Source organism: Vanessa tameamea, chromosome 26 (assembly GCF_037043105.1).
Source record: "Vanessa tameamea isolate UH-Manoa-2023 chromosome 26, ilVanTame1 primary haplotype, whole genome shotgun sequence".
NCBI lineage: Eukaryota > Metazoa > Arthropoda > Insecta > Lepidoptera > Nymphalidae > Vanessa > Vanessa tameamea.
Window position 1 is genome coordinate 1,321,107 of NC_087334.1, and position 12,040 is coordinate 1,333,146.

The window sequence follows — 12,040 nt, forward strand, 5'->3', positions numbered from 1 at the left end:
TCTCATAGCAAATTTTATTAGCCGAGCTGGCTTATTGGATTTGAAACGTGTCTCTAAGCCAGTCTTTTTTTTATGGCATTGGTTGGCGGACGAGCTTATGGGCCACCTGATGGTAAGTGATCACCACCGCCCATAGACAAAGGCACTGTAAGAAATATTAACCATTTCTTACATCACCTATGCGCCACCAACCTTGGGAACTAAGATGTTATGTCTCTTGTGCCTGTGATTACACTGGCTCACTCACCCTTCTAACCGAAACACAACAATACAGTGTACTGTTATTTGGCGATAGAATACCCAGACGGGCTTGCACAAAGCCCTACCACCAAGTAAACCCAATGAGATGCGATGCAAGACCCAATTTCAATTTTTTTTTAATTAATAACGTATTGGTCGGTGAGGAGAAAATTTGAATTCCACGTGTATTTCCTTCAATCAAACCTCCCTGCAGTACATGAGGCATTCGTCTTAACTAACCAATGAAAACTTTACGGGATGTTTTTGTTGATCCGATATCACGAAATGAAAACGTCTGTTTTTTTAATTACACGACTGCCCAAAACGGAATTCAATGTTTTCAGGTTATATGTATGTATGGACGTTTGTTCTCATTCCCCCATAACTTTTAAATTAATAAACTGATTTTGATGTTTGGGGTATCGATATAAATCTTACATCACCCCGAGTACTACAGACTGCTTGCATGTTTTTTTTTTTACTTATAATTCTATCTATATATATAATTATGTTTGTGTTCTATTTTTAAATATATCTAATATTTAAATTCTATCGTAAAGTTCAAGTTTGACGAATAATTTCCCTTTGGAAATCTTTTTAGAAGGCATCGAATAACATTCTTCCATATACGTTTTTACATTTTATTTCACTAGTAAATATTTAATTTTCATATCGTCCATGGTGTGAGAAATATATAAATTCTTATTAATTTATTGCGAGCGAATATGTTATAATAGTTTAGTTAAGAATAATTACAAAGTACGATCCAACTTAGACGTAGCATCGGCACAATACGTAAACCGATCACATCCGAGTTAAGTACGTATTTAAAATCATTAATATTTATTCATTTCTTATGTTAAAATGATCTTCGCGCAAATTCAATAATTTGTAATGTCATATAATCAAATACATACGCCAAAAGGACGTTTGATTTTTTATTTTTTTCATGGTACATTTAAATTGTGTCGTACTATGCCAACATTGTGCATTTAAACGATGTAGTCGGGGTTAGAAAAGGTTCGTCACCTTAAGATCTATTTTCGTGTGCTCAGTATGAGCGATAACCGGCTTTACCGATTGAGTATGACATATTGCGTCGCAATGTCATTATAAGTCGCATCTAGCAAAGAGTATAATAGCGTTTATTTTGCTGGTCTGGATTCCAAGTCATTCCGGTATTATTGGAAATGAGATGGCTGACTCATATGCTAAGATTGCTATCCAATCTGGTTCATCTGAGTATTTTGTCAATTCCTCTCGAGACCTGCTCACTCTTGCGAAAGCTCAAATTGTTAAATCCTGGAATGCTTTTTGGATTTCATATAAAACGGTTAAAGGTAAGTATTATTCGGCGTTACAACCTGAAATTCCGAGGCGACTTTGGTTTTCATTTCACAGGCACGCTGACCGTTGGGTCACATCCACTATCTGTCGGTTACGCCTCGGCCATTCTTGCACACCTACCCACCACCTAGCAAAGATAAAAGAGTTCGAGATCACTCGCTGTGTGAATGTGGCCTAGACGAAGGTTCCGCTACCCACATCCTGTTCCTTTGTCCTAAACTTCTTCATCCCATTTACGACGTTCTCCCTCCTAAAGTTCCTCGTCCTATAAATGTTGAATGTTTGTTGACGTTTGTGTTTAGTCCATTTTGTTGTTTTTTGTGTAAATATATTAAATGTAATAAAATTAAGTTGTGAATAGTCCAATTGAGTGATATATCTTATTATGTATAGTTTAGAGTACTAACAATTATTTGTAATTTATCCTATTATTAACCCTTAATGTTTGTGTTGTTCTAGGTTACGGATTAACAAGGAAATTACTACTACTATACTTGGCTTTAAAATTTAATTGAGTTTGTTATCTCAGCCATACCAATCAATCTCATTCGTGTCTTCTCCATCCTACGTGACATTGGCGAAATAATCTGTGCCCTGTGGCACAACTAAAAGCCATTAAACTAAGAATTGAATTGAATAATAGCGTTTAAAACTATAATAATAATAAGAAGAAGCCGTCGCGTTAATCGGGATAACAATTTACCAACTTTTCACGAAACCTCATAGCCCTTCGTGAATGCTCGTGTAACATCGGAGATTAGGACATGGTTTTGTCTCATATAAAAGAGAGTGCATAGTAGTAATCCTACTTCCTACTAATATTTTAAACGCGAAAGTTTGTGTGTATGGATCTGGCTGATTTCTCTGAGGTATGGATGGATGTTTGTTACTCCTTCACGTAAAAATTACTGAACGGATTTGGATAAAATTTTGCACACAGATAGAATATGGACTGGAATAACATATTGGATACTTTTTATCCCGGGAAAACATAAAATCTTTCGGGAACGCGGGTGAAGCCGCAGCACGGTAGTAGTAAATAAAATAATAAAAATAAATAGTAATTATGGTAAAATTTATTAATTTAAACAAATCTTATTTTTTTTATTAAAAACGAGTATATCCGCCAATCGTATCAATCACAGCTTGTAGTCGCTGTTGCATTGATCCATCAAGGCGAGAGCATATGTCGGTTCCTTTGAAGCTCTCCCAAACACTTAGGCAATGTTCTAAGACAGCTGCTTTGGTTCTATCGTTATTATTTATACACCGCTGCATCCTCAAACCCCATAGATTTTCGATAGGGTTTATATCCTCCGCTTGTAGGCCAAGAAATCACCGCCATTTCCCTGTGCCGATGGAACCACTCATCACACTTCACGTCATTACATTAACCGTCACTCAAAATAACGGCCGAATAATATTACAAGCGTTTTTATTCTAATTGTTGTAAAATTGCAAGATATTGCAAGAAAATATATGACACTGACAGACTTTGACAATTCAGTAGAAATATCATATCTATGTAATTTAAATCTTGTAATAAGTCATTATTAGGCCATTAAAAAGGTTTCATATTGATATGACACTAGACGTAGTCCAAAGATGTTACACTATTTTGTAACCCAGTTATCATACTATGTTAGTTTAATTTTATATGCAGTTGTCTGTTCAGTGCTTTAGTTTCAAAAGGTACTAAGAGTTTACGACTTGATAAAGGAATGAATTTGAAAACTGACGAAGGTTTTCTTACTCTGACTGTACATTAAAGTGAGGGTATTACAAGAACATTCTCGACTCTCACTGGCTTCCTAATGAAAACATAATGCATATGATTTTATAACAAAAACATATAACGTCTTTAACCGGAGAAACCGCTTTCGATATAGATTCCAGAGTTAGCTCTACAGTTGCAAGAATATATTATTCGATTTAAATTTGTGGATTTTAGTGATGTCCTATAATAAATCAGTTCAAACATAAATAATAATATTATTTTTTTGTCATGGATAGTTTGGTTTACAATGAAACTGACATTATATTTTTACTTTAGGAATCTGAATTTACATCGAGCTCGCGCTGGAGTATGGTGTATGTAATCACACTAACCTTCTAAGCCGAAACTTGTTTGACGGTAGTTCTAGATTTTTGAGACACACACATACAAACATATGCTTATTTTAACCATGCACTGTGTTAGTGCACTGTAACATTAATAAATAAGATATATTACTCAACACAAGATTAAATATATGATAAAAAAAGCTTAGAATTAGTACTTGTTGACTTTCAGACAGGATATATTATATTTTGTTTTTTTTTTTTTTATTTAAAGAGTTTTTTCGTTAAAACGAATATGGCACTCTGTAAAATTAACAATAGAGTAATTAAAGTTAAGTTAGTTAGTACTACTTATAATATTACATTATCCTTTCTATTATTAAGGCCGATCTTAACTAATTTTATTAATTGACAATCTTTTTCGTACAGGATATATTATATAAAGTATATTATAATTTTTTGACGTAACAGAGTATTTCAAAAGAATAACAATTAAATTGTTGCCGGTTATTCTGTAAAATGACGATTGACTGTGCTTGTAAAAGCTTACCGAAATAAAGTATACTGCGGTTCTATTTTTTTTTTTAATGTGTTCCGTGGCTGAAATCGATATCGATGGCATCGTAATTAATGAAAATTATGTCAAAACTATAATTATAAAACCATTTCTTTTTTATGTAATAGATAATGTAAATGTAAGTACTCCCCACCGCCCATAGACATTGGCGCTGTAATAAATATTAACCATTCCTTACATCACACCAATGCGCCATCAACCCTGGGAGTTAAGATGTTATATCCTTTGTGCTTGCAATTACACTGGTTAACTCACCTTTCAAACAAAACACAACGATACTATTGAATCGTTATTGCTCTTTGGCGGTAGAATATCTGATGAATGGGTAGACAGGCTTGCACAGAGGCATACGACCAAGTACATTTGTCATTAGCCAATTCCAATGGACGTAAGAAAAAAGATAAACAAACCTTATATTTACGTATTTCATGCGATTTGTTAATAACTCAGCTATATTGTGCACTACTAAGAGTTTATGATTAATGTATCATTATTTATAATACAACACTATTGAACTCAACTACTTATTTCCAGTCTAATTATACTTCCAAAATTCCGATAGCAGTTTCGTCGACGTTCATAAAGCCATTTTTTCACAAAACCATAGTTAATGTCATAGATTAAACAAGCTCTCGACCAATGATATCGCGTCAATTTATTGTCAACTGTTGTTTGTTTGGCTTTTTTCATATTATGATTGGAATAGAGTATATATTGAAATGTAATTAATATATTTATAAAGTTTTTGCAACTTCCGTGCCAACGACGCAGGATTTGTCATTCAAGTTGCAGCTGTTGCGTATTACTCTGTTAATTGAGACAAGTAACGTTGAATACCTCATATGTATTTAAAAAAAATATGGTTCATAGTTTTACAGATGGTAAATTGTTGTATAATATATTAAATAATAATGAATCTTCATTCCAAAATTTTTACGGAAGCAAAGCGTCCGATAATTTAAATCATAGATTGAAGTCATTTGTAAAAAATACATTGGTAAAGAAGGCATATTATTCGATACAAGATTATATAGATGATAAAAAAGCGTGGAGTTAATGCTTGTTGACTTTCAGGCAGGAGACATAACATACATATATAATTGTATTTAACTAACGTGACTGTATTTTTAGATGTTGAAAAAGAGTAACTACTGAGTTTCTTGCCGGTTCTTCTCGGTAGAATCTACATTCCGAACCGGTGGTAGCTTTACTTTAAATAGTTTGTTAAATGACGATTCAAAAGTGCTTGTAAAAGCCTACTTGAATAAAGTATATTTTGATTTGATTTAAGTTCTTATACATTTTGATACCGATTCTGATGATATACAGATAAAACTGTACCTTGGAACATTCCCTATGATTTTGCAATTATTTACAATTGAAATTCTGATCCATCTTGAAAAACCGACTGACTGAGAGAAATAAGAAAAATAAAATACTTATGTTGATTACTTGCTAGCCATCATTAAAAAAGGTCGTTAGTTTGAAATCACAGACACTCCTCAAATTTATTTATTTGTACAGATTTTAAATACAACAGTGTCGCTTTTCTTCTGTCACCCTCCAGTGGTCACTTGAAAGCGAAATTTGTGGATAAAAACGAACAGACGTTGTTGATTTGGCTTATTTTGTGACGATAAAGTAAAATACCATTGGCAATGGTTATTTTTTATTAAATATATGGTAAACGAGCAGGATGCTGATGGAAAGTGACTAGCACCGCCCATGGACATCTGCACCACCAGAAGGCTTGCGGGTGGGTTGCCGGCCTTTAAGGTTGGACTAGATTTTAAATAAATTTTAAATAAAATAACCGATAAATTAACCGACTAAAAAAAAATTAAATTAACCGATTTAAAAAAAATATGTAAGGTATGAAGCAACCCTTACACCTGACGACCAACCAAACATACAGCCATAGAAACGTCTACCGGGTTTAGCTAATCTGTATTTTTTTGTACTAAAAATCAATTGTTTTGTGTGTTTGTCTTTTAATATTAAATGTACTCGTGCGAAGTCAGGTCGTTTAACTAGTTATGTATACAAGAGAATGCCCGTTTCGCTTGCATTTATATCATCCTTCACACAGTTCGAAGCAACGATAAGACTGAGACAGTGGCAAGACCAGGTCTGCTCGTCAATAGCTAGTTCAGAATACTAAATGTTTAACGGTGCTGTCAGAATCTTCACCTCAGCAACGTCATTCCGTCGGAATTCATTTTGACTTGTAGAACAAGCAAGTCCGCATAACGTGCCTGAGCATCTGTATTTGTGACGTATCACATTAGCGATCGAGGCGGAATTCACGACCTGTGACGTTGCCACATTTACATGAAACTGTGCCGTCTGATAGGACACTAAACACGAATAATATATGTCAATGTGAAGATGAAAAAAAAATCCCTATTGTTGTTTCGTTATATCTCGTATAAAGATTACCGGTTATTTGGTTTGAAATACGTGCTTATAGAAAAACCGCTCGGTCAAATAGAATAATAGATGAATGTACTTAAAATTGAGCCGCTATTCATAACATAGCTAGTTATAATAGATTAGGCGTCGCATAATTGAATGTGTTATTTCTTCACGCTTAAGCCGCTGAACCGATTTTGATGAAATTTGGTACGGAGACAGTTTGAACCCTGGATATAGATTATTTTTTAATTCACACTGATTATTAAGAGGGTGTAAAATTGGGAGTGATGGTTTGTAGCTAAAGAATAGCTGCAGGTTCAGCTAGTTTAATATACAATTAATGACAAGGTGAATAATTGGACGCCTTTAAAATAAAGCCGCCTCCATCAATCTAGCTAATTCATTTATTTAAATTATACTTGTTTCAGAAACAAAAAACTCGCCGAGTTTCTTGCACCCAGAACTTGTGGTTATTTTTTTTCGTTTTTCTGACAGATTAAAATTTGGTTATAGTGTAATGCTTCACCGACTTCTATATCAATTTTTTTAATAACTCGGTGAGTCGCTCGAACGTTATTATGTAACAAACATTTAATAAATATAATACGTAGTGTATTACACAAGATAGATATGTATTAATATATGGATAAACAAAAATATATTTTAAATAGTATTTTATTTGAAAGCCATTATTAGTAGAAGTCGCGGATAAAGTAATACCTACTTAATATAAAAATAAAAAATAAATGATCGTCACGTGACTCGTGGCGTATCGTTTGCCTAACAAACCTCAAGTGGACCGAATTGATTAATAACACAGAACATTGATCAAAACATTCAGGCACGCTGTTTTGACAATGCACACATCGATGGACAAAATATGATACAGATTAAAAAGAAAATTTCCCGCGCTCTAATTTTTTTTTAAATTACCATTCTGATATTACAATTTGATGTTTCATGGTGAATTTATCTTATTATTGATCTACTCTCTTAGCGGCTAATCAGCTAATCTAACCCCTGAGCAATAACCTCTATGTCAAATCGCTTGTTGTTATTAAGTTAAATTCCATAGTTACGACTTACGAGACGTTTCGTCGACGACTCTCCACTCAAACATGGAAAAGGAGGTCAATTTTGAAAGTAGCACTGTGTTGTCTTAAAATATCAATATTTCCTCTTTTTATAGTATGTATATTAGATATCAGTGGGTGCATCATTTTGCTTAAAGTGTAAAATGAAAACGCTGGCTGAGATAATAAGTACCTAGGTATAAAAAATACGCGGGAAAATAATGCGAAATTTGAAGCTTGTAAAATGTTTATACGTGTATCATGATAAACTTGGTGATCAAGTGAATATCAACTCTTTTCTTTAAACGAATATCTTTAATTGGGTATTATCAAATGATCAAATGAAAAGTGAAATTGATTATCAGCCAAAGAATGTTTGCTGGTTAAGTTCGCAGAATGAACATAATCAGCGAAACTGGGTATTTTGCCAAGACGTTTTCAGGGTCGCGGGCGCTCCTACTTCGGTGAAATTGTTCCTCATACGTATAAAAAACATGTGCTAAAAATATTCGCAATATTCATACGGTTACGATTCAAACGTTTTAGCTCTTAATATCAACATTCCATGACATTTAAGACTTACCTTTCGGTGACTGGTACGGCTTTGGACTTGAGCTCGTAAAACATGAAATCCTGGTGGGGTTGAGTGGTGTTCATCTCGTCAAAAATCCTCTGGTCAGCATTGAAATCGTTTGTTAATAGAGAAGCGAGATCGTATCCCATGTCAATACCGGATTCATCCATTTTTAAAGAGGTACACTATCACAAACTTTTCACTAATAACGTGTATGGCAATTGTAATTTTAAAGATACATAATTGATAAACAAAACGTGATTATTTATATAAGAATACGGCGAATATCTTAACAGCATCCATCCTCCCAGCTGTCTACTTGTTGCTATTGTTGATTATTACATAGATATACGTATCAGATACGAATGACTATAATGCAACTTATTTCGATTTACCGCCAATTCCTTTAACTATTAACATCTTATCTATACTCCTTTATTGAGTCATATTATACTAAAAATAATTTATTAACAATGGCAATATTAAACACATCTAAAAAGAGAGAGTAAACTCAATTGTCTTATGAAAGTTTAGTAAAAGCTTATATATTAGAATATTTAATCAACCTTTTCTATGTCGTTTTTAAATTACTTTTTTTTTATTTGAGATGAAAGAATATTTCTTAATACAATGGCAGCCCAGTAACCACCTGAATGATCATGCGTTCAAAAACAAGTGTTATGTAAGAACAAAGTAGCGTAATTTTAGCCATATTTTAGGATAAAACTGAAACATTCCAATAATCGAAGGGGTCCGTATTGTATAAATATAGAAATAGGTTTTAATTTTTTTAAGGTTCACGAGCAAAATGACTGTGTAAACGTTTTGCTAATCTGTGCAAGTCAGTTGTCAATGAGAACGAGTCAACCGTTTTATAATCTATGGTCTATTAATTTTCCGCTTGCCAAAATCGGCATTTTAAATATAAAAATAAAATTAATTGATCCAAGATACTTTTAATTGCATAGAAAATATAACTGAAAAAACTTTACAATGTCGAAAGCACATCCCCCAGAGTTAAAAAAGTAAGTAAAGTAAGGTAATTTATTATAACATAGTTAGCGTCCCGCGTATATTCTAACCTTATTCCAAAAAAATATTTTGCTTAAAAACAACATATTTTAATGCAATCCCATTTATTTATTAATAATCTTTTTTTAGTTTAGTTATACGAATGTATTTTAATAGATAATAATTATATCGTAGGTTCATGGATAAAAAACTTTCAATAAAGCTAAATGCTGGCCGTGCTGTGACTGGTGTCCTTCGAGGATTTGATCCATTCATGAATTTAGTTTTGGACGAATCTGTTGAAGAATGCAAAGATGGACAACGCAACAATATTGGCATGGTGGTAAGTTATGACTGATGATTGTAAAACTAGATGAATGTAAGAAAAAAAATGATTTTTTATAATACATGCAATTAAAATTACTAACATATTCGTCTTACAGTGTTCTATAGATAATAATATTAGTGTAGTAATTATATATTACAACTATTAACAACACCATCAGATAGTAATAGTATACCAAACGGTAAAAATATAAGATAGTAAAGATATAAGAAATACTGTTGGCATATTCACAAAACAAACAAGCAAAGTAAAATATGATATCACAAATATTTGACTAAAAAGGTGTAATTCTGTAAAAAATTGCATGTATTTCAAGTTTTCAGTATCAAGCAAATTTTTATTATATGTTATGGCTGGGCTAAGGTTTTTAACATTAATTGTGTATAATTACAGGTTATACGAGGGAATAGCATCATCATGTTGGAGTCACTAGATAGAATATAGTATTATCTAGTTTCAAACGTAAATTTAAGAATTAATTTATAAGGTAAAAAATATTGTAATGTGCGTTACACTGTCCACATAATACCAACACAATAGAAGCTGATTGAATATGGTTACATGAATAACCAAAGCCCTTTTTATGACCATTGTAAATTTTAAATTCTGATGAATACTGATAGAAGTTATTTGTATCCTTTATATTTTTCATACAAAACCAAAAAAATGGAGCATACACTTTGTGTAATGTGATACAAATTAAAAGTTAAGGCGTCTATTGGATTGTTTTATTTTATCACATACCTTTTTTAAATGATAACTATGAATTATGAATATAAATAGAACTTGAATGCAGACAAATTTTAAAAACAAAACATGTATCAAATAAAGTTATGATATTAGAGATCAGACTGAGGAATATTTCATTTTTACCATATCAACCTATTGAAAACAATTTATTTTTATACATTTTCTAATGATAAATAAATCTAAAATGATAAATTATTCTAAACTGCATACCGTGTTAATGTCTATAAAAAAATTAATAACGTATCAGCTGTTGAAAGTAATGAAATAAATCATGAATTTTATTTAATTAAATAAGAATATGTAATTTATTAAATAACTAGTGACCCGCACTGGCTTCCCACGGGTGCAATGCTGATACTAAATATACTACAGAATGTCTTACAACATTTACAGTTTTACAGTCATTACACAATACAAATCGCTATTGCGCTGCGTTTTAAATCTGTAATATCTTCGAAAATATTCATTTAAATTACATGCCATAAAGGGCCATATTGTTCTATATTAAATGCACAATATGTTTAAGGCACTTAATTGGATTAGGCTTAATTATGGATTGCTTAAAATCGCTTCGAAAATTAGCTATTATTTCTCGTAAAAAAAAGGATAGAAAATGGTTGTTGTGGGCTATCGCTAAGAGATAGACATTACCATCGCGGACTTTTTTGAAGACCTTTTTAAGGTGTACAATACTTATACAATAGTACTTTATTTTGATCTATCTCGTAAGGTTCAGCCAGCGTTTGCAATGTCAGCTCAAAAAATGTTTTTATTTACGACATCACTTCAGAAACCTCTAAAATTATCAGTGTTTCTCTACTATATGGTGCATGTATTGTACATATAAACCTTCCTCTTGAATCAATCTATCTATTAAAAAAACCGCATCCAAATCCGTTGTGTAATTTTAAAGATCTAAGCATACATAGGGACAGAGCGGTAAGCGACTTTGTTTTATACTATGTAATGATGATGAAGTATGACATGTATTTAATTATATAATCATTATTGAAGCTATTTTTCATTGTGACCAATAAATTTTCACTAAGGGTAGGGTACCTAGTGGTTATATATTATGTACTCTATGTAGGTAGTGAAGAGTTTGTATACAAAAGAGTATACACTCTTTTGTAGGGTAGGACCACAATTGTCATTATTCTTGGGAAGTAGATTCAGAATACTGTTTATTATTTACAGTAATCAGATTAAAACTTTTTAGTAGTCTCTACAATCCAAGTCGGAGATTGTGTTATATTTAATGTAATATGTATTGGAAAGTGAATATTTGAAAATGGCTTGCAAGAACTCTAAATATATTTTGAATTATTTTTAATAGGAACCATAAGTCTACCAAAAAAACAAGTCTTAAAATAACTTACCGAAAAAAACGTACATTATTTAATGTAATTTTATGTCAGAATCACTAGTTGAGTAATTTAATTAAGTTTTCAAAGTATATTTACAAATATAAATAATAAATGAGAAACAGATTAAAATTAGCCAGTCAAGTCAAATACGTCAATCTGTCAAAAAAACAAAGGGGTTTTGAAACTGACATCAGACATGACAACTCAAATTCTACCTATAAAATGTTTGAATTCTGATATTTGTTGACAATTAATTACGTTAAATAAAAATTAATTAAT

At 32.0% G+C, this 12,040-nt stretch overlaps 2 protein-coding genes across 2 annotated transcripts in view; one reads left to right on the plus strand and one right to left on the minus strand.

The window, feature by feature from the left end:
- Positions 1-8,638, minus strand: part of Mitf (mitf) — a 136,662-nt gene extending 128,024 nt beyond the window's left edge. The window contains exon 1 of the mRNA XM_064219092.1: positions 8,297-8,638. Within this exon, the coding sequence (XP_064075162.1) occupies positions 8,297-8,457 (161 nt within the window). The 5' untranslated portion in view covers positions 8,458-8,638. The remainder of the gene's footprint in view (positions 1-8,296) is intronic.
- Positions 8,639-9,147: 509 nt separating this feature from the next.
- On the plus strand, positions 9,148-10,332 carry Snrpg (Small nuclear ribonucleoprotein G). The gene is made up of 3 exons (XM_026637104.2): positions 9,148-9,312; positions 9,494-9,641; positions 10,038-10,332. Exons 1-3 carry the CDS (start codon positions 9,281-9,283, stop codon positions 10,086-10,088), a joined length of 231 nt encoding a protein of 76 aa, XP_026492889.1. The 5' UTR covers positions 9,148-9,280; the 3' UTR covers positions 10,089-10,332.
- The last annotated feature ends 1,708 nt before the right edge of the window (positions 10,333-12,040 follow it).

What these genes read in the sequence shown, in the direction of transcription:
- Snrpg (XM_026637104.2), top strand. Translation starts at nt 9,281, where the DNA reads ATGTCGAAAGCACATCCCCCAGAGTTAAAAAA. An exon ending in CATCCCCCAGAGTTAAAAAA is followed by an intron (nt 9,313 to 9,493) that starts GTAAGTAAAGTA and finishes ATTATATCGTAG; the next exon opens with GTTCATGGATAAAAAACTTT. An exon ending in GCAACAATATTGGCATGGTG is followed by an intron (nt 9,642 to 10,037) that starts GTAAGTTATGAC and finishes GTATAATTACAG; the next exon opens with GTTATACGAGGGAATAGCAT.